The sequence below is a fragment of the Archocentrus centrarchus genome, chromosome 17 (assembly GCF_007364275.1).
Source record: "Archocentrus centrarchus isolate MPI-CPG fArcCen1 chromosome 17, fArcCen1, whole genome shotgun sequence".
Lineage (NCBI taxonomy): Eukaryota > Metazoa > Chordata > Actinopteri > Cichliformes > Cichlidae > Archocentrus > Archocentrus centrarchus.
In genome coordinates this window covers 13,499,363-13,523,805 of record NC_044362.1, presented here as the reverse complement: position 1 = coordinate 13,523,805, position 24,443 = coordinate 13,499,363, and the positions used below count along the sequence as shown (strand labels likewise).

At 40.5% G+C, this 24,443-nt stretch overlaps 2 protein-coding genes across 2 annotated transcripts; both read right to left on the bottom strand.

The window, feature by feature from the left end:
* Positions 1-631: 631 nt before the first annotated feature.
* Positions 632-2,246, bottom strand: LOC115796482 (lymphotactin-like). Its single transcript, XM_030752906.1, has 3 exons — positions 2,116-2,246; positions 1,901-2,015; positions 632-1,033 (listed from the first exon to the last, which is right to left on the bottom strand). The coding sequence occupies exons 1-3, from the start codon at positions 2,192-2,194 to the stop codon at positions 805-807; spliced, it is 423 nt and encodes a 140-aa protein (XP_030608766.1). The 5' UTR covers positions 2,195-2,246; the 3' UTR covers positions 632-804.
* Positions 2,247-2,826: 580 nt separating this feature from the next.
* Positions 2,827-5,225, bottom strand: LOC115795570 (C-C motif chemokine 20-like). Its single transcript, XM_030751544.1, has 3 exons — positions 4,862-5,225; positions 4,643-4,757; positions 2,827-3,522 (listed from the first exon to the last, which is right to left on the bottom strand). Exons 1-3 carry the CDS (start codon positions 4,926-4,928, stop codon positions 3,261-3,263), a joined length of 444 nt encoding a protein of 147 aa, XP_030607404.1. The 5' UTR covers positions 4,929-5,225; the 3' UTR covers positions 2,827-3,260.
* Positions 5,226-24,443: the final 19,218 nt, after the last annotated feature.

Here is a 24,443-nt window from a genome sequence, read left to right as displayed (position 1 = left end):
CATGCTGCAAAGTGAGGTCACTGCATATTAATTATATAACTAACAGTGATATTTGTTATAATTTTAGATAAGTGTTAGTGGGTGACTGAGATAGCTTGCTGTAAAATGTGATTGGGACAGTATGTTGCCTTAGCATTTGATTAGAGTGGTATTATGAAGCCAGCTGTTGCTTGATTGGTTGTGCAATTTGGTTGTTGCTTGATTGATTGAGCAGCATGTTGGATGGGACAGAGACATCTGAGACAGAGACATCCAAGTGAAGCGATTGCTTCAGAGAGCTGTGCTGAGTATATTGGTGAAGGCAAGCGATAAAGATCAAAACCACATATACCACCTTCCTTTAACCCCTGAATAGGTAATAGAAACCATCACTCAACTATTATAGGTAGCATGTGCCACTGGCACAGGTTTATTTGGCAGCTGGTACAATTTTGTTGCACATGCCCAGTTGATGTAAATGAGAGCTGGGTTTATGAAGCTTGCATTTTATCTAGATTGTTATCAGTGTTTAGCTGTTTATCTATTTCAGCTTCCTTCCTGCACATCAGTTAGTTCTATTTTTTGTACAAAGACAATGAGAGCTACTAAGAACCAGAGTTCCCAGGAACATCTTTGACAAATTTTAATGCAGATCTCGTTTAACTCTTTACAACACACACAATTATTGCGCATTTGCTGAAAAGTACTTTAATGGCAATTGATAGTATAAAAGCTTCAAAAATATTTTTACATTAACAAACACATTTATGACAACAAAGCATGATTAAACCTTTAACTCTTTTGTCATTCCTACGCTGCATTTCCTCAGCTCCCTGCTCCTCCTTCCTTGATGTCCGCTCCCACTGTGCTGTTCTTCTGAGGGGTGTTTTTTGACGCTGGGGATGCTGTTGGTGTCACGTCACTTTCTGATCCTTCTTCATTCTGTCTTTTCTCTTGCAGTGCTTTTGTCTCATTGTCCACCTTCTGAATTGCTCTTTTTGTCCACTCAGCACCGGGGTTGGAGCAAAGTGTCTTTCCGAGCCTCGTCTGTATCCTGTAATTGTTAGCCGTTAATGGCATTGTAATGCATTGTTTCTAAGTATACACTGGCAGGGTCAGTCGGGTTTAGAGGCACAGAGGATAAGTGGTTGGCACTGATGCCTCACAGCTAGTTTGTATATTCTCTTTGCATTCTGCACCTATCTAGGCCCAGGACACACTCACAAATGATCTAAAGAGTTTCACTTCTAGCTTCTTCATGTTTGAACATCTCCAATATTAATACACAGTAAATTTGCTTTTCAAAAAACTTTGCCTGCAGCATCTCTTTGCGCAGAGGGTTTCTGCTGGTTCTAAACAATTATGCAGGTCTCGCTGTGAACAGGTTTTCAAAGAATTTCCTTCAGCTCAAAGTGATTCCAATGACAACTGCTAGCATAAATGCTTGGATGGTTGGGAATGACAAGGGCATTTTCTAGAAGTGGTGTTGCAGAGTTTACTGGATATCATTTTAAGTAATAAGATGAAATTCCCATCAGCCCTATGTAATTGATGTAGTGGTCAAAATCTAATTTCTCTATTATTATATATATTATATATTATTTATGTATTATTATATATCAAGTCCATGCCAGCTGACTTTGGGCGAGGCAGGCTACACCCTGGAGAGGTCACCTGATCATCACAGTTAACACAGAGAGACAGACGCCCATTCGCACTCACTGTCACTTTAGAGTCACTAGTCTTTGTCTTTGGACTGTGGAAGCTGAAATATAAAAACTCCACACAGAATGTCACCAGACAGCCAGCAGTTTTCATCCCAAAACCTTGTGTGAGGCAACAGTGGTAATCTCTGCACCACTGTGCAACCCATCAATTCATATATATTTTCAGTGTATTATGAAGCTGTATGAACACTTACAGTACAGCTCTGATGCGACAAGTATCTTCAGACTGAATGGTGTAATTTATAACTCGTTCAAGTGGGATTCTGGTTTTGGACCACTGGACACAGCAGCTTTTTACGAGTCCGTGGGCTAAAAAGGTCACACAGAGAGAAAGTAACATTAATTCTACTCTGAAAAATGCTCACGCTAGACAGCAAATGTTAAACTTTTTTACTCTTGCAGTACTCACTTCCATAGACCAAACTCATCCAGGTGGTGAAACAAAGAAGAATGGCTGCAGCACGGCTGGATTGCATCTTCAGTATCATACCATAGGTTTTTTTCTTCAGAGATTGAGCCTAGGTTCAGTCAGCACACGCTTTTACACCCTGCTAAGTAATCTCTGCGCCTCCCCGATTGTTATCTGAGTATCGAATCAAATCAGTCTCACCTACATGACAGGCGTGGTGAGTGCGTGAGTGGCATTTTCTGATGTCCTCTCTGCGCTTCAAGTTTTGATTTTGACAAATAAAAATAGATCAGCTTGTTCACAACTTCCTAACACAGCGGTGAGAGGAAGCATTGAGTTCACCTTTTACATTTGCAATATTAACAGTGCAACAAGTACAGCTACAGTATTATTCAGAAGTACAAACTCACATAAATAACCTAATAACTCTTAACTACATGTACACATAAAAGGAGGGATGGTCATCACTTTTCTTTATGTTAAATCTGGAAGCCGCAAGTTGCCTCTATTTTAGGTGAACTATCAGGTTGTAATTCGGGCTGTGGGAATCAATCAGACTGACTGAATTCAAAACGTAGCAAGTATCAGTCTTAAAGTTCACAGCAACATTTCAGCAACCAGCTATGATGATTATGTCATCGGGCAAAATAAAGATGTGATCGAGGCAATTTGAAATATAAAATAAGAGTGGCTGAGTTAAATCAACACCAGTTTATTATAGTAGATTGAGAGTGAGCAGGTTCAGGCTGACACAGAAAACAGGGTAGTGGTTAGTGTGCCGTTAAAGGTACAAGCAAAGACAATTTGAATCGGAGTTCACAAGAACTTATTCCACAAATGCTGATTAAATTGTGTTTTAACTGCTTATAACAAAAAAAACAATATATCACAAAAAGTGCTTTATTGGCAGTCGACAGTGAAGCTTTAAATACATATTTTTTGTATGTTTATGTAAACATGATATGAAAACAAGGAATAACAAGGAATATATATATACGTATATAAAGTATTGCTGATATGTTATTTTTGTAATTTATTTATATAAATGTTATCTACTGTTGAAGAAATAAAGCAGGACAAGTTGAATAAACCACAGCAAACTGTGCTGAGCTGACTGTAGTAACATTAAATTGTCTTGTGTTTTTTTAAGCATGCGTTCTCTGTCTCCTGTTCCCTCTCCTGTACTTTCTCTTCTGTCCTTTCCCCCTCCTGCCATTCTTCCGAGGGGTGCTTTGTGATTTTGTGGATGCTGTGGATGCCACTGGTGTCATCTCACTTGCTGATCCCTCTTCATTCTGCCTTTTCTCCTGCAGCGCCCTTGACTCATTGTCCACCTTCTGAATTGCTTGTTTTGTCCAATCACCATCGGGGTTGGCACAAATTGTCTTTCCACGCACTGTCCGTAACCTGCAATTGTTAGTCAGTCATTAGTGATTAATAATTGACAGCATCTCTAAATATATACTGGTGTTAAGCTTGAAGGCACAGACGATCATTGGGTAGCTCTGTTGCCTCACAGTGTGGCGGTCCTGGGTTCCGATCTGGGTAGTGTGTGTGTGTGTGTGTGTGTGGTTTGTATGTTCTCTCTGTGCTCTGGGTTCCTCTGTCATTAATATCAGAGGTAATTGATGCGTATCTAGGCCAAGGACATTCCCACAAATAGTTTTTTGATCTAAAGAGTTTCACTTCCTGCATAAAATAAAGGTTAATAATAATAACAAATAAATGCTCTGCTGCTTGCTTGTTCATATTTGAACATCTGTAAGTTCAGAAATTTTGTTTTTAAGAAACTTTTCCTGCCTCTTCTCTTTGCAGAGCGGGTATCTGGTACTCTAAACAATCTGCAGCTCTTGCTGTGCAGTTTTCCTTCAATACGAAGTGGTTCCAGTGACAAGTGCTGACGAGGTTTTGGATTATTAAGAATGGCTAGCACATGTTCTGGAAAGAAATGGTGTTGCTGAATCTGCTGGATAATTTTGAGTGCGATGAACAAACAAACTATGTAATTCCCATCAGCCCATTTCCATGGCAGCCGAAGTCCAAATCTCATATATTTGAATACCCGACTGATTTGAATACCCAACTAGAACAAGAAATAGAACTTAGACATCACTAAAGTTAAGAAAAGAAAATTAATTAATTGTTGTGTAATTTAAAGAGACAATTTTTATAATTCCTTTTGTTTTTTTAATTATTTTATACTCATCCGTACATTTCAGATTCGGGATAGATGCTGGAGGCTATCCTAACTGACTTCAGGCGAGAGGCAGAATATGCCTTGGACAGGTTGGCGCTCCATTACAGGGCCAATACTGATTTACAGTGACTAGTTAGTCTATCAAGCACGTCTTTGGACTGGGAAAGCAAACTCCACATAGAGAGACAACAGCTAGCCAGCAGCTTTGAATCCAGAACCTACTTGTGTGAGGCAACAGTGCTAACTTCTACAATATCATACTGCCCATTGTTTTATGTATATTCATAAAATATATGTTAGAATACAGTTTGAAGCTGTATGAACACTTACAGTACTGCTTTGATGCGACAGGAATCTTCGGACTGAATGGTGTAATTCACAATTCGTTCGAGTGGGACTCTGGTTTTGGACCACTGGACACAACAGCTTGCTCCAGGTCTATAGACTGAAATGGTCAGAAATAGAGAAACCAACATTAATTTTACCTTGAAAAGCATTCAGACCATGCAGTAAACAAAAAAAAAACTCTTTATCTTTTGCAGTACTCACTTGCATGGACCATGCTCATCCAGGTGGTCAAACAGAAAAGAGCGGCTATAACCAGGCTGGACTGCATCTTCAGTATTCCACCTTCGTTTTGTTCTTCAGAAGTCAAGCTTAGATTCTGTCTGCACAAACTTTTACACCCAGCTCTGTAATCTCACTGCTTGCCTGATCAGATAGCAGAGTACCAACCCAAAGCAGTCTTGCTCACACAGCAAGCGTAGGGTGAATGAGGATTCCAACTAGAGAAGATCTCCGTCTTTCTGAGTATTCAAGTTCTGATCTTGGCTCTTATAAATTGTAAGCCCTTCCGCTTCTCCCCCACCTCACCCAAACCCTGTCATCATGGGGGGGACAGTCACTACGTCCGCACGATGGGGAGAGGAAACATTGAGCTCATCTGTTAAAAGCCAAAAATGACATCTGGTACATTCACCACATACCTGCCCACAATGCAAGAAGTACAAGAGAAGTGTCGCTGAGATGTACAAACACACATAAACATAACTACGTGTGCACATAGACGCAGAGATACTCATCATTTCCTTTTGCTGCTCAATCTGAAAGCCACAACTTGCCTCCACTTTAGGTAACACTCAGTTTGAAAAGTTTACCAACCGAAAGAAGCATTGAATTTCAACTAATTTTGATTAGAACTGGAATTTTTCTCACAGTCAATCAGAGAATTGAAATCAATGAGTGTGTGAATTTGATTAATTCTTATCAGAAACATCAGTGAGAGAATTAAGTCGCCTCTTTCATCCCACTGTCAACCACAGAACCATACATGAAAAAGCGGTTCTCAGCTAAGCTTTGCTCAATAGCCCTTCACACCCGTGGTACACCCACATAGGAGGCAAAAAATTATTTTTGGATCTTTGTCATCACTGAATAGGTGTGTGACGGCCGTTAAGCTTAATTTATTTGTTTTAGCTCAACTATTAAAACTGTGAAATCACCGGTTTTAGTGTGTGGAACCCAATGAACTGACTTTATGGGTGTAATGCATTTCTTTTATTTTCAGAATGAGTGAAAACACAAGTGGGGTTGTTTCACGAAAGCGACTGGTATCATATAAAACTACCTACAAAGTAGAACAAGCAAGAAGAAAGGGTAAAAACTGTTTTGGGGAGCAGGAAGGAAGTGGTAAAGAGGAAAGAGTAGGCATCAGTAAGAGTGTGCAGAAGGCAACACATGCCAGTTCTAGAACTTTAGATCAGCATTTCACAAGCAGCCAGGCCGATAATGTAACTGTCTCATTCTAAAGTTTAAGATAAACAATGGGAAGATGGATGAAGTCAAAAAAGTAAAGGGAGAGAATGACTGAGTGAGTGAATACTATATATAGTAGAAGGGGGTCAGGGTAATGGACATGCAAAGAGCCAGAAATAACAGAAGCACAAAGACTATCAACTAAAGTACACTGAAAGAAATGCTGACAAAAAAAACAGGTGTGAAAAAGAAAACGAGAACTAAAACCTTGGTGCATATTTATACACATACCACGATGGGTTCGATTAAACACAGCTGACGGCAGTAATTTTGACTTATGTTGTGAGTTGTCAGTTTTAAAACACACGTGTTCTCTCTTTCCTGGTCCTCCTCTGTCCTTTCCCCCCTTCTTTCTTCTGCGGTGTGCTTTTTGATGCTGCTGCTAATGGGCTGGTGGGCTGGTTCTCCGGTTGGTGGGATGCAACACATTCTCATTCCAAATGCTTGTACACACGTGTTTATAACAAAGCAGTTCTAAGTGAAGCCCCAGGCTAGCCGATCCTTCTTCATTCTGTCTTTTCTCTTGCAGTGCTTTCGTCTCATTGCCCACCTTCTGAATTGCTCTTTTTGTCCACTCAGCATCAGGGTTGGAGCAAATTGTTTTTCCACGTACTGTCCGTAACCTGTAATTGTAACATGGTTGAAAATTTCCAATCTCAACACTCAGTAAATTTGTAAACTTTGGCGACCTGTCCGGGGTGTCGCCAATCCATCACAGGGCTAACACACAGAGAGACGGACAACCATTCATGCTCACATTTACACCTACGGTGAGTTTAGAATCACCAGTTAACTTAACATGCACGCATGTCTTTGGACTGTCGAAGGAAGCCCAAATACCTGGAGAGAACCCACACAGACATGGGTGAACAAGCAAACCACACAGAAATGGCACAAACTGGATTTGGAACCAGAACCTTCTTGCTTTAAAACAGAGCTGATGGCTCGTTTTTATTTTATTTATTTTTGGCCATAGCAGCTTTATTTGACAGAGAGACAGGAAAGTGGGAGGAGAGATGGGGCAAGACACACAGTAAAGAGCGACAGGTCAGGATGCGGACCTGCGCTACCTGCTTTTGCCTCGCGGCATACATGGTCGCCTGCTCTTCCACTGAGACACCCTGCTGCCTGATGGCTTTTTAAACCTGTGTTTTTGTTGGCACTGAAAACGTTAAAAATTTTAAAAATGTCTAAAGTCACTTAAGACCCATGGTAACTCAGACCTGTCAGTAAATTGTGATAAGAGAAGAATATGCAGAGTTCCTGGATTACAGATACAACAAAATTCATGCGGGAAACATATAATATAAATCTATTTTTTAACAGCTTAGAATAACTCAATTTTGAAATTTCACACAGACTGAAATTCTCACATCTACACCTACTGTCATTTTAGAGTCACGGGTTGATCTGTCAAGCACATCTTTGGACTGGGGAAGCCCAGCTGGCCAACAGCTTTGAACCAAGAACCACCGAGGCAACAGTGCTAACTTCTACAATCTCATGCTGCTCTTTTTAGGAATATTTGTATAATATATATATTTTTCAATACAGTGTGAAGCTGTATGAACACTTACAGTACTGCTCTGATGCAACAAGTATCTTCGGACTGAATGGTGTAATTCACAATTCGTTCGAGTGGGACTCTGGCTTTGGACCACTGGACACAACAGCTTGCTCCAGGTCTGTAGACTGAAATGGTCAGAAATAGAGAAAGCAACATTAATTTTATTCTGAAAAGCATTCAGACCATGCAGTAAATAAAAAACTCTTTATCTCTTGCAGTACTCACTTGCGCAGACCAAACTCATCCAGGTGGTGAAACAGAGAAAAGCGGTTACAGCCAGGCTGGACTTCCGTATTCCACCTTGGGATTGTTCTTAGACTCTGCCAGTGCAAACCTGTGCAGCCTGTATCAGAGGAACAGTCAAACTCACTTATACAAGCTACGGAGTCACCACAGGTCTACCCATAATGCAACAGGTACAGCCACACATATATGATTGTAACTACTTGTACACATAGACACACAGATACTCATCACATAACTCGCTCTGAAAGCCACAAGCTACACAGTTTAACATACTTAATTAGGTCATGTCTTACAGTCGGTCAGCGAGTTAAAATGACTGAGTTTATCAATAATGCTGTCACAGTTAGGCTGTGTGGCTGGCAGGGGTGGACCCAAATGCAGGACGTATGAGTCGGACTAAAGTTATAAGGCAGCTTTAATGCTGGAACTCATTTCAAATTCCAAAAATACAAAAAACAAAATCCAAGGTCATAAACAAAACCAAAAGATGACACACTTGGAAACTAAAAGAGAAAGCACACACAACAGGCAGGGTACACAGGCAATGATGCAACAATGAACAGAAGAAAACTGAGGGATTAAATACACACAAGGAAATTAGGGAGAGTGGAAACAGCAGGGAACAACAGGGGAACCAAAAATCAAACACAAAGCACAGGGAACACAGGACTGTCAAAATAAAACAGAAAGTGACCAAACAAGACACAAACGCAGACAAGACACCACACGAGGAATCACATACACACTAGGGGAAAACAGACACAAGAGACTCCGCACCATAAGGGAGGGACACTAAGGGAAAACACAGGGAGAACTAAAAGGAAACCTAAACACCACACTCAGGAAAACAACAGGAAGTGAAGCTAAACACAAAACATGGGATTAGGGGCCAAGACACAGGGAGACAGACACACTGAGGAAAACAGACTCAGGAACGCAGAGACACAGGAAAACAAGGACAAAGTGAAAACAGAATGAAATACAATTACTAAAACCAAAAACAGAGTACAGAAACTACAGCAAACTGGGAATCTAAACTGTAAGAAAAACTCAGAAACACAACCAGAAAATACAACAAAAACAGAACTTCACTAAGAGAACTCAAAACACCGGGCCACCGGCCCAGGACCGTGACAAATACAAACATAAATGAAAGAAATGCTCTGAAATAAGCTTTGCTTAATGGCCCTGTGTACCTATGGTAAACCTCCATCAGAGGCTGAAATTGTTTTTGGCCTGTTCTCATCATTGAATGGGTGGATAAACCTGTACGGGTTCTGTGTGTGTGTGCTTTTTTCACTTTTACAATAAGTGAAAACACAGGAGGGGCTACGCATAGTCTTTGATGAGAGAGATTACAGGCAGTTTTATTTTAAACTTGAACAACAAAGAAGAAAGGCTAAAAACTGTATTGGGGCGCAGAAAGGAAGTTGTGTACAGGAAAGAGCAGGCATCAACAGTGTGTACAGGAAGCAAGTGTAGGACATGCCAGTGCAATATTTTTAAAGCAGCATTTCACCAGCCTGCCACGGAGATTAATAATGTAAATTTAAACTAGCAAAGAATGGGAAGATGAGGTGACATTTAAAAGGAAAGTGAGAGAATGAATGACGTGGTAGAAGATATCAGGGCCATGGATATAGTATATAATAGATATAGCTGATGAAAAACTGAGACAAAACAGCAGAGAACTAAAACCTTCCCTATATAACCTGAGCTCTGATGCATGTCAGGCAGCACATTATTATTACTAGCTCCACAATTATAGCAAAAATAAACCCCTGACTGGCCGTCCATCTGCTGCCAGTGTGGAAATACTGGCTTCGTGCCCTTGATGACTTCAATCAACACCAGCACATCCCAAGGCAGTGAAGACTTGACTGGTGTAAGCCTTCACTGGAGAACACATGCACCTAACAAAAGCACACAGGCACACATGCAAGCAAAACACACACTTAATAACACACAATAACCTGGTTGCTGATGTACACTTATACGCATACACATTTCCCCCACACCCAATATCCCAGACTCATCATTATCATCCCTGTGGCAACCTGTTTGTCAGAGGAGAAATGCCTCACCGGATTATTCACTCCTCTCTTATTCATTAGTGGCTGTCCTGGGAAGTAGCCGAAGTAGGCCCGCTGGTTGGCCGACAGCGTGGCTGATAGGAATTACTCTCCTGATAAAGCAAGAGAGTGGAACGTAGCGTTGCAGGAAATTACAATCAATACCGACTCTCATATCCTCATCCAATATCGACTGCAAATGGGAATGAGAAGCACACTGTTATGCCCCTGTACATGGACACGAGGCCCTGCTAAAGAACATATTTACACATGAAGCACTATGAAGCTGCATTAATTGCAGTTGTTCTTTCAGAAGCCATTTTTTTTAAAAAAGACTAAGGAAGCCAAAAACCTGTGCCTCAAACCACTACTTTCTCATCACAGAGTAGAGACCTAAATTTACACCTACTGGTGAGTCACACTGGGTTGTACCCGCTTTGTACTCTTCTGTGCTAGTTTCTTAATGTATACCGGGTGTGTGGGAACAGGCGAGGGCAAAAAAAAGTTTTCCCACATGACATACATCAGTGGTTAGTGAACAGTTCAAAGTACCTACAGGCAAAGGCACAATATGAGTGGCATCTCACAAATATGCCAGTCATTAAAGAAATGTTTCATCAGATGCATACTGTACCGTTGGCTGAGTCTCCTCTCTTTGATGAAGAATCAACTCCAGACAAGCTTGAATTTTAATACCCCCACCCAACACAGAGGATTTGTATTTATCAATTTGTGAAAGACTGTAATTGTTTGTGATCAGATAGACATTTTTCCATTTATCTCAAACCCAAATAAGAAAAACAGCCTCCTATAAAGGCCATGTGTGTGGTAACAAAGAGCTATAGGTCTGGGTTTGGGCCTAGAAGATGATGTTGTTGACAAGTAGAATGGGCGTCTGGGGAAGGAGTGTTGTAAAGAGCAGTGCACATCAAGTCAGTGTTGGGAAGAGCAAAGATGTTTTTGATATGTAACAGTGGAGCCATGGGCACCGATCAATACGCCGACCTTTCTCAGACTGATTGCATGATGCTCTGCTTTGGCCCCAACACCAGCACCCACCAGAGGTCCATCAACCATCAACCGCTGTTATTGTCTGGTCCGAATATATGTAAGCCCAGTTCTCTTGTTGGCTTTTATCTCGGGACTTACTGTATGTTCTCTTATGCATTTTTCGCTTTTCTCTGCCTCTGTCTTCTTTTTAAACACACACACACACACACACACACACACACACACACACACACACACACACACACACACACACACACAATTTGACAAAGGTTATTAAAAAGGATATAAATGTCTGAATTAAAACTAGTGACAGATTGATCCTCAGCAAATGAGGGTCTCTGACCTATTCCCCAGGGCCTTGATACATGGATATTGTACATTTCTGTTCAGTACCAGGGGATGAACAGAAATCCCTATTGGAATTGAGAAATGTCATTTACTTTCCAATTAATATTCCAATTAACAGGGTAATTCCCAATTCATTTCCTAAAACCGGTGGGGTTGAAATGAAACTGACCCCATGCCCTGGTATCAATCTCCTTGCTATTGACCCATTCACATAAAGCTTCAATTGTGGATCAACCGTCCATTTAGAGAAAGCATCAATAATCGACTTAAACTCTGGGCTATATTACCATAGACATTAGCATAGACATTGCTCTCGTGGCTCTGGGGTGATTTGAATGTCTGTGAGTGTGACTGACCCGCCCCACGCCTCCGGCTCACGGTCCAGGGGACGCAGGAGCGCAAAGTCTAATCAATAAGCGCTTTAATTATAGCAGCCCTCGGCTCACAGTTCTTCACGGTTGGGAGACGGGCAATGCCACAGCTGATCCAGCATGATCATTTCAGATGGAGTAGGTTTTCATCGCCTGAGTAACCTGTCTCTTTTGGCCAGTGCTATTATAGACAGCAAATTGTCCACTCCTCTCCATAGATTTGGTAAAAAGGGCCCATTAGTTGGGAGGGGGAGGTGCACTTTTTCCTTGTGTGCTTTGTGGTGTTAATCAGGAACGGGTGAATACTTTTTTCCAAGCCCAAGAGTATTTATTTCATCGTTGCTGTAATTGTCAAGTGTTACAAGAACATCCAGAGAGGACAATATCAGCATTTGCATTCATTCTTCATTTCATGTTGTGCTTCTGCTGTGTATCTTGCAAAAGACCCCAGAATGAAGATTTCATGTCTGTATTGCTGCAGTTTATAGTGTACTTAGATAGAGCATATTTAAAATAAAAGAAATATTAAATTAACTTGCCTCAATTTAATATGTAGAAAGTGAGCAGGAGTATACAAAGTAACATTTTTTTTGTATTTCTTTCTTTCTTTTACTGACCATGATTAAGATGAAAAAAACAAGATAAAATTATATTTCATGTGATGTTTTAAGCATCAATTGAATAGATAAAATATATTTTGAGGCTCTTCATTTTATATATAGGCGATGGTGAGGTTGTTATTGAGAGAACAAACTGTAAATGTAAATGTAAAAAATGTAAATATAGTCATTTCCCTACTTTTTAACAAATACTGTGGTGTTTTGTGGCAAAACCAGCTAAATCCAGAGGTTCTTTTTTGCTACATCCACTTCTTCCACACAGACATAGTTAAGAGTGGCAAAATCACCTTTGATTGAACCGTAATATGATTAAAGAACACAAAATAAATTAGAAATTCACCATTTCTGGGAATCAATGGGGTGGACAGGTTTATCCATATCCATACCTATGTGCCATACATTTTTGAATAAGACATGCGATTATTCTCTTCAGTCCGCCCTCTGCCCAGTATGAATCAAGACAAAAGTCCCAAATATTAGACTATCATAAAACGATTTCTACATAGATTCACACAGTACAACCACAACATCACAGAATGGCAGCATATTTGTTTTAACAATAACAGAATAGTAGGTACTAAACTGCAGTGGTCGCAACGATGGAGATAGTGATGAGAGTTTGAAACTGAAGCTTCGATACGTGCTTCGAACCCTGGGCTTACAACTCCATAGAAGCACTGCTTCGAAGCTTGCTTCAGGACGAAAAAAAATCATGTGACATATGTTCTCGGAATGAATCACCTGACTGGTTCAGCTGATTGGCTGGTTAAGAATGAAGGAGCGAGAGCGAGACAGTGAGCCAGGTTCATACTCGCACAGTTTTAGCGTTGTTATGGCCAACAGTTACTGCTGAGTTTGATTTAAAGACAACCTTTGCTGGCTCGTCCTTTCAACGTGATTACGGACGCTGTCATATCAAGATTAACGCAAAAGCGGTAGTTACACAAGCACAGCCAGTTAGTGCCATGTTTTCCCAGCACTCTGCTCAATAACACAACACACACATTCGTCCATCTTCATTTGTAATTAGAACCTGATATCATGATATTTGTTCATAATGTGTGTGCCTCAAACAGTGCAAAGATGCTTCAGATCACTGAGGTGTGTGCGCGTGCACATGCAGGTGTGTAGATTAAAACATTGCACTTTTCCAGGAGAGGGCGCTATAATTGAAGCTTCGAGTAATGAACCTATTTACGAAGCAATTTGTTCAAGCGGTCCAGTGCTTCACAAAAGCTTCATTTTCACATCACTAGGTGGAGAGACGCAAACAGTGGCTGTGACCGGCGCCACCCGCATGCGGGTACACACCAAGCCGACCATGTGAGAGACCCTAAGCAGCGAAGGAAACTGGAGCGCCGCTGGCTCTGCGCTGGAGAGTACGCTTGGCAGCCAGTAACGATCCTTCCGCAGGTTCACTGACGGAAATCTTGTTACAACTTTTTTCTACACACAAAACAATGCTAAACTCACCTACAGCTCTATTAACAATCTTTACCACCAACAAAAACGGGCTCCTCGATGCAGCCCGTGAGTCATGTGACTCGATCTTGCGTTCTGATTGGTTCTAGGGCTCTAGAGGCTTTTGCGGGCAATGGGAAGTGGCGTTTAGATGCTGTTGAGGACACACAAATAATTCAGGCTAGGCGGAGGTGGTATTTAGCGGGTTATGACGCAAAATTATAGTACATTTGGAAAGGAGGTGGGGTTTAGCGTCTTTTGCATCTGAACTATATATATAGTACTCTTGAGTGGATGTTGAGGAGGTTTGCTTCAGTTTTCATTTCACCCTGTTTCCAAATATAAGAAAAACCTAAGAATATGGTAAATTATGTGCATTTTCATTAAATTTGACTCCATAGAGGTACACCACTGAAACTCTGTGGGAGTTTTGGAATTTATATAAGATTTTAAATATTTTTGCACCTGAAATTCTTTACATTTTTATCTGTCGAATAGAATAGAATAGAATAGAATAGAATAGAATGCCTTTATTGTCATTATACAGGATGTACAATGAGATTGGAGGGCCACTCCTGTTCAGTGCCATGTAACAGAAAATCAAACTCTCTAAAATAAAAATATTATAAAAATATTATAATCTAGTATGATCAATATAATCAAGAGATATACGGAAATAAACCATGTGTAAAATATACAAAAAATAGAATGTATAAAAATATATAAAAATATATACATACATTGGTGAGTCCTTGAATTGTCAGGTCAAAGCAATTCTCAAGGCCTACTTTACATCCACCTTTATCTTTTTGTCATCTTGTGATCATAGATCAGCACGGTGCATAACTGTCTTTGCAGTGCGCCCTCTAATTTTAAACTTTTCCCAAAGAAAACAAAATGAAAGAAATAATGTTATTAGCCTCATGGACACAGCATTTCCACCCAGTCATAAACAAGCTTAAATGAGAATGAAACAGCGCAGTCTACAATCATCATTTTTTTCTTACTCATGCAAAGCGTCACTTCTTCTCCGTGGATGACGCACACAGAGATGAACTCCTCTGACGTACATCTTCTGTTTGATTTGTGGACTTTCATACTGGTGCACTAGATGGCATACTTTCCCTTCAGTGAGTAAATGAAAGCAAGCGCCTGACAGGCTCTGAGAGAGTCATCCAAATTTAGCCCAGTAGTCTAGAGTGGCAAAAAAAAACAACCACTGCAACCCCTAGGCTATAGCTGACATTATTCTGCTCTTCAGTATAGCATGAGGCCAAAAAATGTCAGCTGGCCCTGAATAATTTAGACTTCCCATTCTAAATATCACAGTGCTTAAATATAGTCTAGCGATTTGTTGTGTTTAAAAAGTGATGCAGTCCACAGACAGCTGATGACTCGACTGATTGATTTTTTTGTATCTGGTTGTTGGACATTTGTCTCCCTTTGGCAGTGGCATTTCAGATGAGGTTGTGGCTGAGAAACATTATTAGCGGCAGATCAAAGAGCACGAGTCGCTTTTAGACCACCAAAGCTCATTCATAACTCACTGCATCAAGGTCTCCTCTCTCTCTTCGTCCTCTCTTTATTTGTCTGCTTTGATCATGTAGTCCATTCAGTCCATATCACCCTCTTGCTTCATCTGAAGTCTTTTAGTGAACATGCGTTAGATATCTGTCTGTCAAGCATATGCCCCTTGATTGCCATAATCCCCTTCACCGTCATATTTTGTCTTTCTGCCCACGTAGACCCCCCACCCTTCAGAACTTTCTTCCTGCAGCCCCCTCTTCCCCTGTGACGCCCCGCCATTTGTTCCGCTGTTGGGTTAAGCAGGGTCGTATCAAAGCTTTAATCCCTAAGTGTGTGTGTGTGTGTGTGTGTGTGTATGTGTGTGTGTGTGTGTGTGTGTGTGTGTGTGTGTGTGAGTCTGGTCCCTCCTGCTTGAGCTAGATTATTTCAAGTTCCTGACCTCTGGGTGGTGAGAGGGTCTGATGTTTGGAAACACAGGCACTTGTCTTTGTCTCTTAAACCCAGCGGGAGAGCTCAGCTAGGGGCCTTTCTTGTCAGGCGAGCCCACGGATCCGCTCGGCCTGTTCTGGAGCTGCCGGTTTGTCCCTCTGATCCTCACCACTGCCATCCTAATATTAATATGCCATGAATAAGCAGACAGCTGGTTGAGCAGGCAAATACTCCCTAGACACACGCTCCAGCACACACACACACAGACACACACACAAAACAACAGGACAAGTTTGGCTTCCGAGCAAAAACATTGATCCTGAGTCCCCTCACTGTGAGTCAATCTGGCCCCAATAGCCATTCAAGTGTATCTGCTTGATCTGATGTTTCCCGATAAAAGAAATTCCTCCCAGGGTATTGTATGGGTGTGAGTGTGTGCGTGTAAGAGATATTGATTGCTGAGTGACATGGCAGTATAGATCCCAAGCAGCTGCTAAGAGTTTAAATGAGGCCTGCAGCATATCATTAAATCACTATGATAATGTCTAAGGAGACACCAGTAAAGCGTTTCTCTTTTTTAGCCTCTAAACGAGCCAATTTGTGTGAGTATTGCACTTCTGGCTGCATCATCACCTTTGACTCATACTTCAAATACATCCATACAAAGGGTTAGAAGTTGTTAGGCCAGAGTTGTGGAACCTCTGCTGATTAGGATACAATAGCTTCAACCTTATAGGTGCAGAGGTTCAGCATACTGTGACCTCAATGTCAGGCTCACTCCTGCATTCACCCAACGATGAGTGCACAAAAACAAAAAAACGACTTTCAGAATCTTTCTTCTGAGTCTTCACAGGCTCTGTGTTGGTTCGGGGCACCTTTTTCCTTCACAGGATCAATATGGATTTTTCTTTTTCTTTTGATGTTTTCTCTCTTAGCTTTATTTTTAAAGGAGCACTTTGCCAGCAATGTAAATGAAGCTCAATCTGCATGTCACAATCTGCTAAACAGCAGTCCTTGTGCTGTTTGTGAAAACTACTGAATGAAGCTAGAAAATTATGAGAAAAGAGCACTGATGAATGAGAATACCTGCAAGAATATTTTACACAAAACACATTTCTCCGTTTTTCAACCAAGTTGTTGGTGTTTATGAAAAATTTAATCATTACAGTTTTGTAGCTGGGTATTAAGCCTGCCTTATAATACCCAAATGTGGTACAGTGTTTGCAGCAAGTTTCTTTGACAATCCATCCAGTAATTGCCCCATTTCTGACAAATTTCTTGGAAAGACAAAATTGTTGAGACCGACCCACACTGCCATCTCCGTGTCTAAGAAATGCAGGTTATGAATATGTTCACTATGTGATGCAGTGTTCAATATGTTTTTTTAATGCCTTAATTAGAAATAGAACTGTGACGAGAGAGAGCGGGAGGATGACATGCAACAAACATATTCAAATTAATTTAATTTTCAATGAGGTCTAGCTGATATCTCCATAGTGCTGTGAAATGTTAACACTGAAAAGCAATGACCTTCCACTTAATACAACTTTATATGTTACTGTAGTAATTCCAGTGAAAAGATTCAGGGCCACTACAGCACTCCCATCAATGAGCGGAAAGTCTTTGTGCCTCAGTTTCCATTAACTTTGACCATTCAGGGCACATTTTTATACAAGCTAGCATTGAGGAGCTTACACACACACACACACACACACACACACACACACACACACACACACACACACACACACACACACACACACACTTACTTCTGCGTGGCAGAGGTGCTGTGGTTATGAGCCATGTTACCACAGGTAATGTGATCACGGCACAAGCAGAATGATGTGTTTATATCATCAAGGGTGAGACAGGATGGAGGGAGAATGAAGCGTAGCAAAAGGGAGGGGAGGACAGTCATGTCTAACGTACAGCAGGCAAGAAGAGGTGAGAACTTGTAAAAGGAAGGGAGGAATGTATTTGGGAGGAAGGATGAAAAAAGAGAAAATGGGTGATAAATGGTGGAAAAGACAGAAGACGGAGAAGATGAGGGAGTCTCCCTGTCAATCAGATTAACAGAGAATTGCTTTGACCTGAAACCTGCTGGATCACATTCGCTCACACATATACACATTCGCAAATGCACTCAGAATCGTTTCCACACAGCTGTATGGAGATAAATGTGTCTCACTCGCATCCAGTCTGGTGTTAAGTGCATGTATTAGGGCGTATCAGCATTTGTGTGTGTGTGTGTGAGTGTGTGTGTGTGTGTGTGTGTGTGTGTGTTTGTGTGTGTGTGTGTGTGTGTGTTTGTGTGTGTGTGTGTGTGTGTGTGTGTGTGTGTGTGTGTGTTCGTGTGTTTCTCAGTGTAAGTAAGTGAATGAGTAATGAGTGACTGATGGATGGACGATAATGCACATTTGCCCTCTCTCACGAGGGCTCGAAGTGCTTAGATGTCTAGCCTGGCTCACGCATATACACTCACACAAAATGGTGTTGGATAAGACGGCATTCCCGCTTAATCAATGTATAGAATACACAAATCTCTTCCCTGCTCTGCTTCCCTTTCATGCTTACTTTTCACTACATTTATTTCCTTCTCTGTCCCTTATCTTAAACCTCTGGCTCTCTCTCAATGTGTCTGTCTTACCCTTACTGTCTGCTTCTTAGTAATGGGGCTAATTTGTTTAGCACACAAAGAGTGTCTGTCCATTAGTGTAGGCCTAGGGAGATGGTGACAAATCACACCAGCATGTGCATCTGCTCTCTGTTCATTATTGTGAATGAGGAAAATGTGAAACAACCCATACTTCATTGGAAAATATGTATTTACCTTTAAGAAGTAATTTAGATGTTTATTTTGAAACAAATATGTTTTATGAAAGGGTATCAGCAGCTTTCAGCCAGTTGGAGCTCTTTGTTTTGGTGTGCGAGACTCAAACAGAGAGACTTTCTGTACATCTGCACGTCACTTTATTGAATTAAGTCAGCGCAGCAGGAAAGCTTCTGTTCTACCTGTAATACAATAATATTATGTAGCCTGCTGCTGTTGCTGCTTACTGCCATTAAATGGACTAAATGATTAATGTGGCTTTAACACCTGAGAGACACCAACCTGCTAAATGTACTCTTCACTCTTAGAGAGGGGGGGTAGCCCCTCGACAGGTCACCAGTTTGTTGCAGAATCACCAATTAACCTAAGCCCACTAACTGCATGTCTTTGGACTGTGGGAGGAAGACAGAGTACCCGGAGAGAACCAACACAGACACAGAGGAAAACATGCAAATTAAAGGCCCCGGCCAGATGGTGGATTCAAACCCAGGACCTCACGTGCCCATTGTTGGCATTTTCGGTGGTGGACAGGAGTCAGGATGGGCACCCTGACCGGTCTGCGGTTATGCAGACCAGTACACAACAAACTATGATGCATTGTGTATTCTGGCATCTTTCAGTCAGAACCAGCATTGACTTTTTCAGCAGTTTGAGCTACAGTAACTGTTGGATCAGACCACATGGTCCAGCCTTCTTTCCCCATCAGTGAGCCTTGGCTGCCCATGACCCAGTCACTGGTTCACTACTGTTCCTTCCTTGGACCACTTTTGATAGATGCTGACCACTGCAGACCAGGTACACCCCACAAGAGGATGCTCTGACCCAGTCGTCAAGCCATCACAGTTTGGCCCTCGTCAAACTCCCTCAAATCCTCACGCTTGCCCGTTTTTCCTGCTTCTAACACATCAACTTTGAGGCTAAAATGTTCAATTACAGGTGCCATGATGAAGAGATAATCAGTGTTGTTATTATTATTAAATTTCAGTGTTTCAGGCTGTAAGAATAGTGAGTTTGTATGATCCATATAACCTGCATTGTGAATGGTGCAAACTGATTTTTTTTTTTTTTGAAGAATAAAAAGTGAATGTAATGTCCTTTTATAGTTATTGCCCCAGACCTCTGCACAATAGCTTAAATAAGGTGAAACCAGTGACCAGTAGATGATATGAAGGGACATCCAATCTAATGCCTACTTGGCCTTTAGTACTGCAATGCTTTGTGATACTTTAGAATGAATATATTTAACATGTGCTTTCCAACTAAGTTACTCATCTATTATTACCCCAAGATTTCTGTCATCATTGACTCTTTCAATATCACCCCAATTTATTTGAACCTTTACATGTGCATTTCATCTCCTGATTCCATATATTATTTTAGTTTCATTCATATTTAATAATTTGTTTAAATCATGTCGCATCTTCAATTTATTTATTTCAGCAGCAGTTTCATCTAATAAATGCTGCAAATCATCACCAGAGCAGAAAATATTTGTATCATCAACAAACAGTACCATTTTTAACATTGTGAACATGTTACATATGTCATTAATGTATAAACATTAAACATTTTAAGGCCCAACAGTGACCCCTGGGGTACACCCCAAGCAATGCCCACATATAAACAACAACAACCTTTGAACTTTACCGTGGTCTGTTTCTTAAATAACTCCAAACCCAATTTAAAACTACAACCTGATTCCATAATGTTCCAGTTTTTAAAAACAGCCCAATCACATATTATGTTTTCTCTTTGGAATCTGTGATGTGTTTGATTGCATCTAGTAGTGCCAATGATGTTGATCTGCTTGATCTGAACCCACACTGACTCTTGGTAAGTAGTTTATGTTTTTCTTTAATTTTTTCCCCAGACTGTTGTTAACCAGTTTTTTGAGATTTTTTTGAGAATTGGAAGAGTAAAGAAACAGGCGTGCAGTTTGTGGTGTTTGTCGCCAGATTTGTACAGAGGTCAAAGTTTTGTGTGGAAATTTACCAGTTTGAAATGATAAATGTGTAGAGTGTTTTAAAATACCCTCAATGACTTTTTAAACCACTGTCATATTAATATCATTACAATCCAAAGATTGTAAATAAAACTCACCTAAAGCTACTTTCAAGACTATAAACATGAAGCTAGAAATGAGCACAATAAGTTAACTTTAACTATGTAAATATATACTCTTCAAAATTCAGCATTAACCATATCAACATCTGTAAAAATAAATGATTTCATAATACAGATCCCGCGAGTGGACAAATCCATTCGGGGTTGTGTCAGGAAGGACATCTGATGTAAAAAGATCTACCAAATCAAACATGTGGAGCTACTTGCAGCGGTGACCCTTTGTGAATAAAGGAGCGGCCGAGGGTTTAATTCATAATCAAACAGGTCCTGTGGACATTTGTCTTGATGACATCAACAAAAGGTCTTTTTCACAGCAGAAAGGTTTCATGCGCTGAGTTCCTCCTCAAACATGGAGGGGAACAGACAGAGATGGATCATGTGAAACAATTTGAATTCATTTGACAAGAACTTGATATGTTTCCATAAGTGAAAGCTTCCCAGTGTATGTTGACATGATGAGAGCGAGCGAGACGGGAACAGGGAATATGTCATCTTTTCAGTGGTGTCAGTTCACTTTGACCACAGTTTGTGATCAAGTCAAAAAGCTTTGCGAACATAAAACTGTGGGTGTAGCATGTGTGAAATACTACCAAACTGCTGACTCCTCCAGGCATCCCGCAAGCAAACACTGCACTGCTGCTGACACAGTGAACAAAGCAGCACAGAATTTAACTGAAGTCAACTGTGAATTTTCACAATACCGGGTCCAGTTTTTTTTTTTTTTTTTGAGTCACAATCAGATCAATATCCAGTCCATATATGAGATGTCTGCATCTCTTTGTCAGCTTTACTCTTCTGCAGTAATTTTGAATGTATTATTGTTGAATGACAGAATGTACCTTCATTATGGTCATAGTGGGATTTTTCTCATTAGGATTAGACCATCAGTATGACACCTTGACTTTTACATTTTTTTCTGAATTTGTCGATCAGTGTTTCACTCCTGTTATTTTTGTGTATTATTTATTAAATGTTTATTATTTATTATTTTGTGTAATTGGTTTTAAGAAAAATACACTATCAGTCAGTTTTGAGTTAGAATAACTAAAGATTTTTACTGAAAGGGTAGTTTGTATAGATTATTTAAATTTAAGAACCTTAAGTTATTGCAAAGTAAACAATTTGTAAAATAATAATAATAATAAGTTAAATACTTTATTATATAGGTAACAGAAACATTTAATTTACCTGTACTAGATTTTTAAAGTGAACCTGAAACATGAAGTACAAATAACTTAATTAATAATGATCTTTACCATATAAAATTAAGTCAGCACCATTTTAAAATGCCCAGTAATATGGACTTAATTTTTATAAATGTAACTTTAAGTTAATCTCATGTCAAAATTTTAATGCAGTTTTTTTTTTATTATTGCATTACATTAACTTATTGTGTTTCACAGTGTATGCTCAACAAATTAGTGAGCATGTTTACTTGTACTTGTACCAGTTATCCAGTTATTCCTGTTTGTTAATACAGGTTTCTGATTGTCTGTGTTAAAGTTCCCCAGCATCCCTATTAAATTTTTCTGTCTCAAATTTTACCAAATTATTGAGAAGCAACAAAAGAAAGACAGTTTCTGACTAAAGAGCATCTTAATAATATGATTACAAGCAATAGAAATTATAAGTAAGGAAACAACGACACTTTGTTTATATATTTTTACTCAGTCTGTTGACACTCATACATAAAGCACCTGGAAACTTGGGCAAGAATGATAAGCGTACGCCATAAAACAGGATAAGGGCTTGTTGCAAAACAAACAAAAACCTGATAGTAACAAGAAGACACAATGTCGCCATGGACATGAATAACTCGGTTATTCCCAGTATAACTGTCAAATTGTTGGACACAAAGCAAAACACCCAAACCCAATAAAAAAATGTAGCAAAAGGGAACTGATATGAATATTTGTCCATGTGGATTCTGTAAAATAGACCTGTTGTCTATGAATCCAGAATCTTCATGGTCAAGAAAGTAATCACTTTAAATGGGAAACGTGCCATCAGAGGCAGCTCCACCTAAATGCTACTGTACAAAACAGTAACTCATTGAGGGATCAGCCACTAAAAAAGTTTGGCAGTTGTTATGAATGATGTATGATTCTACTTGATCCCAACCACTGTACTGATATCTGGCACTAAGCAAGCAAGGGGAGCTTAGAATTGGGCATCTCTCCCTCTTCTCTTGCCAAGAGACTGTCACGGTTTGGGAATGCTCCAATCTATCACGCTGGCTCCAACATACCTTTAATCCATTCATTTCTCTGTCTTTTAACACCATTAAAATGATGTGACATTGGCTGAAGCTAATAACATATACACCTTAGCTCGCTCCCTTTTGTTTTTAATCATATTTGAGATAATGTGGTGGGCGACATAAAGAGAGATTTTCTTTTATTTGGTGGGAAAATGTTTTGGAGAAAACCTTGCTTTGATCCCACATGTTATTTAAATTGTTGCTCACATCTACTGCTACTAATAGGTCAGCTCCAGTGGGGATGTGATACAGGAAGGCAAGGTCAGTTTTCATTGATTGTTAATTCATTCCTTTGTTTGAGAAGGACACAATTAAGATGGCAAGACACTGACTGCTTTTCCCCAGCAGACTTACAGTAAATATCCTTTCTCAGGGCTCAGCTATATGCCGGACAATGTTCACTTTGCCTACGACTCAGCAGTATTCTGTGTGTGTGTGTGTGCGTGCGTGCATGCGTGCGTGCGTGTGTGTGTGTGTGTGTCCCAAACAGTTTGTTTGTAAGCAACCCGAATGAATCAGGTGTACAAATAGATGCCTAGATGAAGAGACATTTGGAACAGTGTGAATATCCTCTTTGCTCTGCCTTTCTATTTGTTTGCCTCTCTGTCTGTTTGCCTCTCTGTCTATATCGCTGGCGTCAGTCTCAGGGAGATCCTCCTTCTCCTTCCTTCTCCCTTTTTCTGGGCAGAGCTGATGGACACCAGCAGATTTTTCTCCCTGAATAGCTGTTTTTATCTCTTTCCTCCCTCCCTCTGTCCCGCTGCCTTCCCCTCCCTCAGTCTCTCTTGCTGAATGGCTGTCTGGCCTGAGTTAAAGGATTTGTTTTTTAGATGTTGCTGAACCCTGATGTTGAGATATTTTGGCACACTATCTATGAACGTATATATTTAGGATTACTGGCTAGAATAGAAATCGCTCATAGCTGTGTTAGTGTCGATGCCTGAACTAGGGGACACTGCATCATAAGTAAGCTTGAGATATGGGAGCATACATCTCGGTTTAGAGTGATTGGTTGTGTTTTTGCAGATAGGGGCCTCATATGTTGCAGGGTGGGGGGATGCTGAAGGGGCTCTCAGCTCCGCGTATGCAACCGAGACAGGGCGACAGACAGGGGCAGGGAGGGCTTTGTGCACGAGCCCTTTCCCACACTCCCTTTCACCTTTTGTTGTATGGCAACACCAGCCTCTCTGACATGACGAATCGCTTTGCCTTCTTTGCTGAGATGGTGGAAATATCAGAGGTTAAGAATAGAGTGAGGTGAATTGACGTGTGAGTGCGGATATATGCATATGTGTGCGTGTGTGTGGGTGTGGGTGCTTTCTCATCCTTTAATCTTGGTACCTGAAACTGCCAAAGTTTCCCGTCCTTTGCCCTGTAAATCTCCCTTAGTTTGTCACCAGGCTGAGGCAGAAAACTCGCTCAATGCTTCGAGCTCTGCATGGGCAGATTC

What these genes read in the sequence shown, in the direction of transcription:
- LOC115795570 (XM_030751544.1), bottom strand. Translation starts at nt 4,928, where the DNA reads ATGCAGTCCAGCCTGGTTATAGCCGCTCTTTTCTGTTTGACCACCTGG. An exon ending in GATGAGCATGGTCCATGCAA is followed by an intron (nt 4,758 to 4,861) that starts GTGAGTACTGCA and finishes TGACCATTTCAG; the next exon opens with TCTATAGACCTGGAGCAAGC. An exon ending in TGTCGCATCAAAGCAGTACT is followed by an intron (nt 3,523 to 4,642) that starts GTAAGTGTTCAT and finishes TAACAATTGCAG; the next exon opens with GTTACGGACAGTGCGTGGAA.
- LOC115796482 (XM_030752906.1), bottom strand. Translation starts at nt 2,194, where the DNA reads ATGATACTGAAGATGCAATCCAGCCGTGCTGCAGCCATTCTTCTTTGT. An exon ending in GATGAGTTTGGTCTATGGAA is followed by an intron (nt 2,016 to 2,115) that starts GTGAGTACTGCA and finishes TGACCTTTTTAG; the next exon opens with CCCACGGACTCGTAAAAAGC. An exon ending in TGTCGCATCAGAGCTGTACT is followed by an intron (nt 1,034 to 1,900) that starts GTAAGTGTTCAT and finishes TAACAATTACAG; the next exon opens with GATACAGACGAGGCTCGGAA.